The following is a 12,680-nucleotide window of genomic DNA, read 5'->3' on the forward strand; positions in this document are numbered from 1 at the left end:
TTTTTTCTTTTCTTGATTATCTTCCCTTTGAAGGGGACATGGCCCTTTATTTTAGAATTTAAACACCCCATTACGCAGAAATCCCTTCGACCAAGTTTGGTTAAAATTGGCCCAGTGGTTCTTGTGAAGAAGTTGAAAATGTGAAAAGTTTACAGACGATGGACAAAATGTGATCAGAAAAGCTCACTGTCTTGTAACTTAAGCTCAGGTGAGCTAAAAAGACGAGAGACAAGTTTAGTCAGATAAGCTCAATTAAGTCTTAGCTTAGATGAGCAAAAGAGAGTGTTCTGCATAAATTTTAAACCAGGAAAAAATGAATTATGTTTTATTCCCTTGATTTTTTAAGCAATAACTTCATTCTTATAATTCACATCTAGTTTGAAATATTTACATTCCATTTCAAATACTTACATCAGTAGATTTTCTTTCTGTGTGTGTGACAATAATGAACATTGGTGCCTTAGTGCCTCCAAAAGTCTTGATTGAGGTTATCCAAAATTTCAGGTAGTCTAAAAAAATAAATAGGGCCTCGTAATAGGATAAAACAGACAAACATCGTTGACGATAACTAACACTTCCGTTGTACTTACAACAGTGAACAGGAACATGAGGATCAGGCCTTTACTTTTAACAAAAATGCAAAGACGCTCAATAATTATGTAAAAACACTCATGAGATATTTTAAATTTTATGTTATTGCTAAAATGTTTCATGGGTAAATAATGAAAATTAAACTGCCTATGAAATTGAATTTAAAAATCACTAAGTCTTACATAGTTATATTCAACAATTAACTACTGTGTATAGTGTCAGTAGCAAAAAGTACATCTATGTAACAAACCATCAGGCAATCTCATAATTATTATAAACTTTCCAAAGCTTAAGTATGCTAGCCTTTCTAGAAAGAAGGATTTTTTTTTCAAATTTATCCTGTAATTTCTCATTAAATTTTTTTGGCCCTTTGTGGTCCTTCTTTTCTCTCAGAGTGCTTTATTTGAAAAAACTTGGATCTTCACTATGAGAGGATGCTTCTAATTAAACCTGTTTGACTCTGAATGGTTCTTAGAACATTTTTTGAATGCCATTCATTGATCATTTATTTTTAATTACATGTATCTTTCTCCTTTAGAAGATGGCTTAGTCCTACAGTTACCCACCACAATTTGTAACAAGAGGCCCTGTGCCACATCGCTCACCTGAGCACTAAGGGTAGGAAAAAGAAGAAAATGGCTTGTTATTGTAAAGTTTAAATCCACAAGTAGTCCCATGACCAATCATGGATTTGCTATATTTTAGAAAGTGATTTTCATAGATTTTCCTTTATATATCTTTAAAAACTTTGGTCAGCCATTTTGGCCCAGATTTGAACAAATATGAATCTACACAACCTGAACATGCTTCCATATTAATATGATGAATTATGGCTTTGTCATTCTTGAGAAGATTTTTAAAGAATTTTCCTATATATTTCTATGTAAGACTTTGGTCGTCCATTTTGGCCCCACTTACCCCCGGGGGTCTTAATCTGAACAAACATGAATCTACACTACCTGAGGATGTTTCCCCATAAGTTTCATCTTTCCTGGTACAGTGGTTCTTGAGAAGAAGATTTGTAAAATATGTCACCAAATTTTCATTAATTCCCAATTATCTCCCTTTGAATGAGGGCCTGGCCCTTCATGTGAACAAACTTGAATCCCCTTCACCCAAGGAAATTTTGTGGCAAGTTTGGTTGGAATTTGCTCTTGAGAAGAAGTTGGACAGACAGACGGACGCCGGACAAAATAAGATCAGAAAAGCTCACTTGAGCTTTCAGCTCAGGTGAGCTAAAAAGTTTAATTGAAACTTGTCTACTGGCCCTTTAGATATTGCAAATAATGTGAAGATAACAGTCAGAAAAATAGATGCTTATAATGGCTATAGTGAACTACCCCTCTCCCCCCCCACCTTTAAACTTTCTATTATTTTTTATTCTCTTACATTTTTTGGGGAAGCTTGAATGCCTTATACAGCATATTTTTTTTTATCTTGATGAGTGTAAGCCTCACAGACAAAACTTTTAGATCACAACATAATGCCTTACCTTTGTAAGTCCACACAGAGAAGATGGATCCTTCTTGATTATCTTTCTCCCTATCGACAACATCCTCAAACCTCTTAGTCATGTCCAACACAAGGATAAAGAAGGCCTTTGGTGTTACGTAAATTTGGTGACAGGCATAATAGGCTAACTGACCAGCAAAATCCAGCATGCTTACAGTTGGTAAATTCTCTTTTTCAGACAAGATTTTCTGAAAAATTTCATCCTTTACCATTTTCTGTGCTTCTGAGGAGAGAACACTGGCCATTACCTCTACTGTATTGACTTCTTCTTTGACTTCAGTTGGTGGGCTAGGCAACTCAACTTTCTCTTCTTCTCGGCTATAGATTTCCCCCCTCTCTTTATCAGGACTTTTCAGTTTGGAATTGTCTTTATTTTTATTTGGATTGGAAATGTCAACTTCACCGCTAATTTTTGGCTTCAGGTCCGCAGCATTAATCCTGATAAACGTCTTCAATGGTGAATCGTCATCAGCTACTGTTAGTACATGTAAATAATTTAATCATTTTACATTCTAAGTTCATGTAAGCCACACACTCTAGAAATACTTATTAACATTAAAATTTATCACAGATATATTTTTTTATCATATACTTAGTAGTAAAAACACCGATTCTGCACGGTGTGATAATGACGTCACAATACCCCATATCACGGACCGGCTACGAAAAGCCATATTATCGTGACGGGCCGATAATCCATATCAAACCGGAAGTAACGTTCTTATAAAGTTTAAAAGTAAATTTTCTTGATTTTATTTAAATATTCATGTAAAATAATTCTTTAATGACATTTGTGGTCTTAAGTTTTTTTCCGTTACCTAAAATTGGCTCTATTAGATTTTAAAGAAAATGTAAGTAACTTTCACAAACATTCTTCAACGATTTCCCCCCTCTCATATGTGGACTTTTCATATTGGAAGTATTTTAAATATATGATAAATGGAAATGTCAACTAAAATCCATATATCAGGTCCGCAGCATTTATCCTGATAAACGTCTTCAATGGTGAATCGTCATCAGCTACTGTTAGTACATGTAAATAATTTAATCATTTTACATTCTAAGTTCATGACTATAGAAATATGATTAACATTAAAATTTATCACAGATATATTTTTATATTAACCATTTTTTAATGAATATGATATTTTTTAAACAAGAGATGTTTGTAAAACACCTATGCCCCCTCCCCCCAAATTGGAATTTTACCAAGTCCAAAAGGGCATCACTCTGTCAAAAATGGTGCGATCGTACCAAAAAAAACTTGACCTAGATATTTATCTGCTAGATCTGTATACCAAATTTCATTTCAGTATGTTCAACCATGGTGAAGAAAATGAATGGAAACTGCAAATAATTGGAAATTCTTTAAGTCTAAGGGGCATCACTCTGACTTAAATGATGCGATCATGCCCAAAACAGAACTTGACCTAGATTTATGTGATATATCTGTATATCAAATTTCATTTCAATATGTGCAACGGTTGTGAATAAAATGAATGGAAACTAACGTGGACCAACAGACAGCAGCAAAGCAATATGCACTCCCTTCTTCGAAAGGGGCATAATAAATAACATTGAATATAGACTGGCACTTTTGTATCATTATAACAGTTACTTGATCTGAAGAGTCGTATATCATTGAGTTGTCAGGCGCAGATCATTAGATCAAACAAGATGAGAAATGTCAAGTTTGATCTGATAATCTGCGCCTGTCAATGAGACATGATAGTTATACGGCTCTTTGGATCAAACTACTGTCATACATATTTTTAATTTTAATACAGAAAGGCCCCTTAAACATGTTAAAACCTATTTTTGTGCTTATTTTGCTTTAAAAAATAGTGTCTGCCACCATCGCACACTTCAAATTTTGCATATATTATGTAAACTGCATTGAAAAAATCACATATCTCAAATTTCTACGGTGGCAGAGTATATGTTTTCTTTAGGTCTTTGGCTCAGCTCCAAAGACTAAAAATCTAAAATCTGTAAAAAAGCAAAATATGTCTATATGTCCTGTGTATGTGTATCAGTTACCTTCTAAAATTCCATCTTTAACAATGAAAAGATGTTGATGGACTTCCAGTCCCCTGGTGGACTCTGTAACTTCACCGATATTTTGACTTTGCCCTCTTAATCGCTTCAGTAGCGTTGTTTTTCCAGCCTCAGCACATCCAACAAGTATTCCTCTGGCATGGGTGACAGTTGTCTTCTCCTTTCTCAAGAATGTCTTTAATCCCTCAACTTGATCTAAAACACCAAAAGTTGGATAAAAAACTTAAAAGTCACAATAATGCTCCCTGGAGACATGATTTGAACAAACTTGATTCAACACTTCGTTCAGAAGGTTTTCTGTAAGTTTCAAATTTTGGGCCCACTGGTTCTTGCAAAGATTTTCACTTAATTTGTCACTATTTGTAAATTATCTCTTCTTGAAAAAAGTGTGGACCCTCACTAGGAAAAAAGAGGCCCATGGGCCACATTGCTCACCAGAACACTTTGGTTAATTCAGTATTTTATGAGTGATATAAACCTATCCCTAAAAAAATTATTCAAGGGTCCTAATTAGGGCATATAGCCATTCATTTGAACAAAAATGATTCACATTCACCCACCCAATGATGAATTGTGGCAAGTTTGGTTAAACCGGCCCAGAGGTTCTTGAGAAGATGTCAAAACTGTGAAAATTCTACAGACAGACAGAAAGACGGACCACAGACAAAATATGATCAGAAAAGCCCAGGTGAGCTAATAACCTAATTAACCTTTGCTGCAAACTAATACGGCCCTATAACATGTAGAACAAGAACATCTGATCATGGACATGATGTATCTAGAATTTCAAAAATCTTGTAAAAAAAATTTTCTAATAGCAAATTTATACTCTATAATTGCCAGTGAGCATAGCATTTCAAGTTAATAGTACAGTCAATTCCCTACAAAGTCAACATAGTCTCACTTTAACACTAGAATCCCTGACCCAACTGGGCCAATTTGGAACTTACAATTGACAATTTTAGAAGTACTAGAAATTGCTCATCATTACTATACACATAGTTTGTTGTAGTAAATATGTTTCCTTGCTATACAGGTTTTGAGAAAAAAAATTTCAAATAAATAAACAATCAATTATTCAATAGACCCCCCCCCTTTCCTATAGGAACCCCTGACTCTGATGCAACAAAATTTCTCAATTTTTCACCTACATCATGTACATGTAGCTAATCTGATTTATTTACAGGAGAGAGAGAAGACTTTTAAATAAATTATACAATGTTACACTATGATCATTAGAACCCCATCTGTAGACTCTAGGGGTGGGGGAGATCCATGGAATTGACAATTTCTTGAAAACTTCTACTAGATGATGTATGTCATCATTGGTTGAAATGTGTTCAGCAGTTTATGAGAAGAAGCTGTAAATGTTTAAATGTTTATAGACAACTAATGACGCTGGACAAAAGTCATATAACAAATAGCAAAAGGTCAGTGGAATACCTCATAAGATTTAAAGATTCCTACGCTTTTAGTAGATTCCAGCCCAAAACTTTTAATTCTTAACCATGTTAACCATTTTTCTTTTTCATAACCTATATACTTTATATACTACATGTAAGTACATATTAAAATGATATTATAAGTATTATATAGGTATTACATGTATATGTATACATTATTCTTTTTTAAATTCCAATGGCATATTAATTTTCAAGTGATTTACATTCTCAAATAGATAAGAAAAACAGTTCTTTATTTTGGAGTTGTCTCTCTTTGCCCAGCCCACCATATCTTTAGGAGTGCAACAAACCCTTTCTATCTACAGGAAAAATTGTTTATATGCCTCAGTAATATAAACATGATTATTTCTAAATGGGAGATTATTTAATTCCAGATAATGTTTTAAAAGTTTCCAAAAACTTTACATTTATTAATAACATGATTCCATTGTTTTTTTTTTTCTCTGGACATGCTGAAAATTAAACCCTGCCTTGCAAATGTGTTTAAAAGTATTCTGATCAAAAAATGTATCGCTTAAACTTCAATTTGTACTTAAAATAATAATGAGATAATTTATCTTTATCATGTTTATCTTAGAAATATTTCTTGTTACTTCATGTAACAAATTATAATTAATAAACATGTCACATGTGTAAAGTTAATTAATACATGTATTATTTTTAATCTTTGGTATTTACACAAAAAAGTATTTGATAGTATATAAAGATTTAATATTAATATTATTTTACTGTACATACAGAATATCATTATATATTAATAACACAATCATATAAGAATGTAACTCACCAGTCAGATTGTCCCCTTCATTGATAAGTCTGTAAATGTTTACTGTGTTGTTTGTCCATGATCCAACCCAGAGAAGCTGTGTATCACAATCATAACTCAGGCCGTATGGTATGTCTATCCCGTGTTGTTTTGTCTCTATCTGTGTCAGATAGAGACCGTCCTGGTCAATGATATGTACTGTGTTGGTTTTATAATCACATACCAGGATGTGTGACAGCGCGTCAGTACAGATTCCACGTGGTGATAGCCATGATCCTGATGGAGTACGTGTGTAGGTGAAGCGATGTCTCCCTCTACTGTCTGTCACCACTACAGCACGGCCAAAGTCAGACACAATAACATCTCCATTGTGGTTCTCTGTGATGTATCCAGGACCTCTATACAGTTCCTGACCTTTGTTGTCGTGCTGTATGGTCTGTATGTGTTTACCTGTGTTGGTGTAACGGTTTACCTGGCCTGTCCATTCTTCAGTATTATACATCCCGACCAGCAGGTCTCCAGTAGAGGGGGAGCTGTAGACACACTGTGGTGTCCATGGTGATTTGTATGGTATGACTGTGGTCTTTTCTTTATCTGTAGACCGTTTTATGATGTTAAGACCACTGTCTAAATAAATCACAGCACTATCCCTAGTCACAGTATGTACTCCAACACCAAATTTATATAAACCTGTCACTTTATCTAGTGTGTCTCCTGTCGTGTTAGTTAAGATGAGATTGCCTTCATCATCACTGATCCAGACCCGGTCTGTAGACACGAGGGTAATGTGTTTACACTTACTAACACCTGGCACTCTGAAAGATTTTTGTAACACCGCTGTATACATTATTGACATCAGACTTCTATTTCTGTTTCCTGTGACTTTATAATCCTGTGTTGATTTCAGTCAGGGAGATCTCTCTGTAAATTACAACACTGTTCTAGAATTTTCTACATCAATAACAAGCCTCTATTTATGATTTACTCTTGTATCATTGTCAGATTCAATGTTCTGGTTTAAAAAACTTTAAAATTAAATAGAATTAAAACACATATAAACATAATATATAATATTACAGTAAAACTCAGTTATAACAAAGTCACAGGACTAATAAAATTACTTCACTATATCTGTATAAGGAATTCCTTAAATTTATATAGCTAGGGATCCAAGATAACTTCACTATATCCATGAATTCACTATATCCCTGTGTTCATACTAAACAAGTTTTGCTGTATATATAATTTTATATTACCTTTACATTGGAAACTGAGTTCTTTTGATGTCTCAATATATAGCAGTCTTCAAGTGTTCACAATATTACCTTTCTAACAAATCAATATTTTATAAATTATTCAGTAAAACATAACTACATGTATATACATATTGAACAAGAGGCCCATGGGCCACATCGCTCACCTGAGCACTAAGGGTAGGAAAAAGTAGAAAATGGCTTTTTATTGTAAAGTTTAAATCCAAAAGTATTCCCATGGCCAATCATGGATTTGCTATTTTTTAGAAAATGATTTTTAAAGAATTTTCCTATATATTTCTATGTAAAACTTTGGTTGGCCATTTTGGCCCCACCCTACCCCCGGGGGTCATGATTTGAACAAACTTGAATCTACACTACCTGAACATGCTTCCATATAAATATGATGAATTATGGCTTTGTCATTCTTGGGAAGAAGATTTTTTTTTAGAATTTTCCTATATATTTCTATGTAAAACTTTGGTCAGCCATTTTGGCCCAGCCTTACCCCCGGGGGTCATGATTTGAACAAACTTGAATCTACACTACCTGAGCATGCTTCCATATAAATATGAAGAATTATAGCCTTGTCATTCTTAAAAAGAAGATTTTTAAAGAATTTTCCTAAATATTTCTATGTAAAACTTTGGTCGGCCATTTTGGCCCCGCCCTACCCCGGGGGGTCATGATTTGAACAAACTTGAATCTACACTACCTAAACATGCTTTCATGTAAATATGATGTATTATGGCTTTGTCATTCTTGAGAAGAAGATTTTTAAAGAATTTTCCTATAAATTTCTATGTAAAACTTTGGTCAGCCATTTTGGCCCCGCCTTACACCCGGGGGTCATGATTTGAACAAACTTGAATCTACACTACCTGAGCATGCTTCCATATAAATTTGATGAATTATGGCTTTGTCATTCTTGAGAAGAAGATTTTTAAAGAATTTTCCTATATATTTCTACGTAAAACTTTGGTCGGCCATTGTGGCCCCGCCCTACCCCCGGGGGACATGATTTGAACAAACTTGAATCTACACTACCTGAGGATGTTTCCCCATAAGTTTCATCTTTCCTGACACAGTGGTTCTTGAGAAGAAGATTTTTAAAACATACCACCCAAATTTCACTAATTCTCAATTATCTCCCCTTGAATGAGGGCTTGGCCCTTCATTTGAACAAACTTGAACCCCCTTCACCCAAGGATACTTTGTGGCAAGTTTGGTTGAAATTGGCCCAGCGGTTCTTGAGAAGAAGTCGAAAATGTGAAAAGTTTACGGACAGACAGTCAGACAGACAGACAGACACACGGACAGACGGACGCTGGACAAAATGTGATCAGAAAAGCTCACTTGAGCCTTCGGCTAAGGTGAGCTTAAAACTTATAAGAATCGAAATACATAAATATACACATATTAAATACCTTTCTATTGGGAACTGAGTCCTTTTGATGTCTCAATAGATAGCAGTCTCCAAGTGTTCACAATATTACCTGTATAACAAATCAATATTTACAAATTATTCAATAAAACAAAACTTTTATACAGATTGCAGCTGGAAGAATTAATAGTTTTATAGATCAATATGAATATATTTTTATTTGTATAATATTGCATTTCTATTAAATTGAACTTATTGTCCAGTTTTTCAACTTTATAATGTACAAAATAATTATCATGATAATAAATCTAACTTTCTTACATGAATAAAGTCATAGTTTTGTATAAATTATACATTTTCTAAAATGACACACTCTATATACATGTAGCTATATGATCTACTGCCTGCTTTGACAGGGTTAAAATATAACCAAATGTCAATGACGAGACTGTAGCTCTACTGGTTTGTATTTATAACAGAGGACATCAAATGTAGCAGTTTATAAATTTATAATTAGACATCTCTGTAGAGACTGTAGCTCTACTGGTTTGTATTTATCGAAATGGAAGAGAAATGTAGCAGTTAGACTTAAAAATATGTAACAGTAGTAAACAGAACAATGATCTTTCATTTTGTCTCTTTTTATACAAATATTGCATACAAAAACTAAAGTGCATGTAGGAGTAAGCTTTCTAGAAAAAATTCTCTCTTTGATTATCATCTTAGTGTAGCCTTATACCTATGTACTCATCTTCATGTAGCCTACTTTTGTACTTATAGTTAAACCAGATCAAAAGTGTAGGAGGAGCAGCAATTGAAAGTATTTCCAGGGATGTAGCAACAGGGGGGGGGGACCTTCCCCCCCCCCCCCCCACTTTTTTTTGCCAACAATACTTTTACTATTGAAAATATTCATTGAAAGGCTGGTTGGCCCCCATCTTTCACTAAGGTGAAGTAATATGAAGGAAATATAGTATTGTAAGCTTAAAAATTGGATATGGAAAGGAATTGGTAGCGAAAAAAGTGCCTCAACCCACCCACCCACCCCCCCCCCCCCCCCCCCTAGCTACGAAATAGGATTTTCGACGTTGGGCAATTTTCCTTTATTTTTTTTTTTTTTTTGCTTGTCAAATTTTTCAGGTAGGTAAAAAAAAAATTTCAGTGGCTGCCCCCCCCCTCCCCCCCACTTTTAAAATTGATTCTTCATGCCTGATTTCGATCAGATTTCTGTAACCATGGCAACACCATTCATAAAAATCAAAAACTGACAACTAGAATTATATACCGTAAATGTATTATTTTTAGCGCGTACGATATTTGGTGGAAATTAGATTTTGAACAAGTTAGCGTGGATTTGATTTAGCGCATATCTTTATGTTCTTCTTTATAGATATATGTGCGAGACATTTAGCATTGTACTTGAATTAGCCGATATTTCTTTCCGCCAAAAACGCTAAAAAGAATACACAGACAAATGTTATACATTTACAGTATCTTAATCTATACTTGTGCCTTGATATTTTGAAATTAGAAAAAAAAACCATGGAAAGATTAGCATTTTGACAAATTGTTAATTGACAGACAGCTAGAGGACATCTTGCTATAGCATTAGCTCTTCTGGTCTCTGTTAATATGTAACACAGAAATGCATATACCACACTAATTTCTTGTATATGGTAGAAGAAGGAAAAACTGCACGGTTTCCGTTTAAGGGTCCTCCACACACCCACAGCTTATGTTCTAATATTATTGAGCATTACTTTTAACAAGCATATCAACCTTTAAAAACTGTCCAAGGATTAAAATGTAATTTATACAGATTTTTTAAAATAATTATTTCACAAGTTTCAAGACATTTTTCCCAAGGCGTTTTCAGACCTAGCACAAAAAATTTTGTCTTACCCATTCGTATATTTTTAAGCTCACAAAATAACCATAAAAACTTAATTTTATCGATCAACACATTTTTTACAGAAATTTATTTTATTTATAAAAAGTACATAAAACTCATTTTCTCTGAAATACATCACGAGAAAAATCAACAAGGACTTCAATTGTAGAGAAGAAACATTAATGAATTAGATTACTTCAAAAAATTGAATTAAAGTTGAATGCACTGATGTAGAAAAAACATTTTCAAAATCTCTGGAATCAAAGTTCCTTTTTGGAGTTATCTTTCCTGTTGCTTGGGACTCAAAAACTTTGGCAAGTCTCCGCTTACGTCACCATACATACTAGTAATATACTGACCACTGAACTGGACACAAATAAAAGAGGAAAACTAGATACGCACACTATTTTATCAATATTTATAAACACACAATAAGATAATGTATTATTGAAACGCACAAATTAGTGTGCCTAAATTTCAAGATGTTCAACTATCAAAAAAAAAAAAAAGACTCGGTTGATAAGCCTGAAAGTGTAAATAACTTATACGTTTCTCGTCATACCCACCGGTACCTGTTGTGTAGGAATTATTATCTTTATTAACATAATCCAAGACGTCTGTTGTTCTTTTATTAAAAAATACCGCAATCCTTTTCATCGGTCACTCCGGCCGTGATCATGCCATGTGTTCATTGTTTACAAACGGTGGTATAACAATTTGTTCCGGTAGTTTTTCAATAAAAACGGAAGTAAAAGTATTTTTTCTCTATATACGTCACAGGTCACATGGTGTGGAGGACCCTTAACTTGTTTCTTTTTTTTGGCTGAGAAAACAAGGGACAATTACATAATTTATCATCTTACAAGAATATACACATGTATGTTTTATGTACATTAATTCTTTTAATAGTTTATTCTTAATCATAATAATTAAATTTATATAAACTTTTGGACATTTTTTGCCATTCTAAACAAAACATGTACATTAACAAATGTAGCTGCAGATCTGTAGCATTATGGTTTTATATATTTGTCTTTGACCATAACGCTACAGTTCCTGTAGTGCAAAAAAGGTGCAATTTACGGCGCAATATTTTTTGCGCTCTTTGGGGGAGAATTTCTCTACTTTCTAGCATTGGTCAATCAACTACCTTTTAACCCCTAATTCTAGACACATTCTGTAGCCAATATGTATAGTTTATCTACCTCCCAACCATTTATAAGTGGCTCTACAGGCATTAAAACATTGCTGTGATGTCATTCCTTTGTTCTTGCAGTCTAAAAATTTACCTATGGTAGTCCAATATTAGTGAGCAGTCTGATATTAATCGTAATATCAGACTGTCTCAGTACTGATATCCTTCAAAATCGGACGGCTACTGAACAAAAGAAATAAAAAGTGTGATAATTTAACAATCAGCAATTTAAATTTCTCGCATAGAATGATGATTTAGAAAACATTAATCTTACTTATTTGCGAAATAAAAAAAAACTTTTCAATTACACTGAATATACTGATACAGGAAGAAAAATATGCTGCAGACCAGATAATGCAAATAAATAAAAAAATAAACAAACACAAACAAAAGAACAACAACACAAAAAGGGGAAACTTCTAATAAACTTATTAAAATTGGACAAGTGTTTCAACCCCTTTCTCTGGTTTTTGAAAAAGTTGGGTCGCACTGGGAGTAGCCAGAATGGCACAACAACTTCCAAAACACTATTATAAAGAACAACATTCAAACAATTTAAATTCATTT

At 33.7% G+C, this 12,680-nt stretch overlaps 1 protein-coding gene across 1 annotated transcript; it reads right to left on the bottom strand.

Moving 5' to 3' along the window:
- Positions 1 to 399: 399 nt before the first annotated feature.
- On the bottom strand, positions 400 to 9,143 carry LOC134279765 (uncharacterized). The gene is made up of 6 exons (XM_062762171.1): positions 9,071 to 9,143; positions 7,647 to 7,719; positions 6,412 to 7,311; positions 4,144 to 4,356; positions 2,084 to 2,578; positions 400 to 509 (listed from the first exon to the last, which is right to left on the bottom strand). Exons 3-6 carry the CDS (start codon positions 7,244 to 7,246, stop codon positions 400 to 402), a joined length of 1,653 nt encoding a protein of 550 aa, XP_062618155.1. The 5' UTR covers positions 7,247 to 7,311; positions 7,647 to 7,719; positions 9,071 to 9,143.
- Between the last annotated feature and the right edge of the window lie 3,537 nt (positions 9,144 to 12,680).

This window comes from Saccostrea cucullata, unplaced genomic scaffold (assembly GCF_032062105.1).
Source record: "Saccostrea cucullata isolate Sc308-1 unplaced genomic scaffold, CSIRO_AGI_Scuc_v1 ctg4459, whole genome shotgun sequence".
Lineage (NCBI taxonomy): Eukaryota > Metazoa > Mollusca > Bivalvia > Ostreida > Ostreidae > Saccostrea > Saccostrea cuccullata.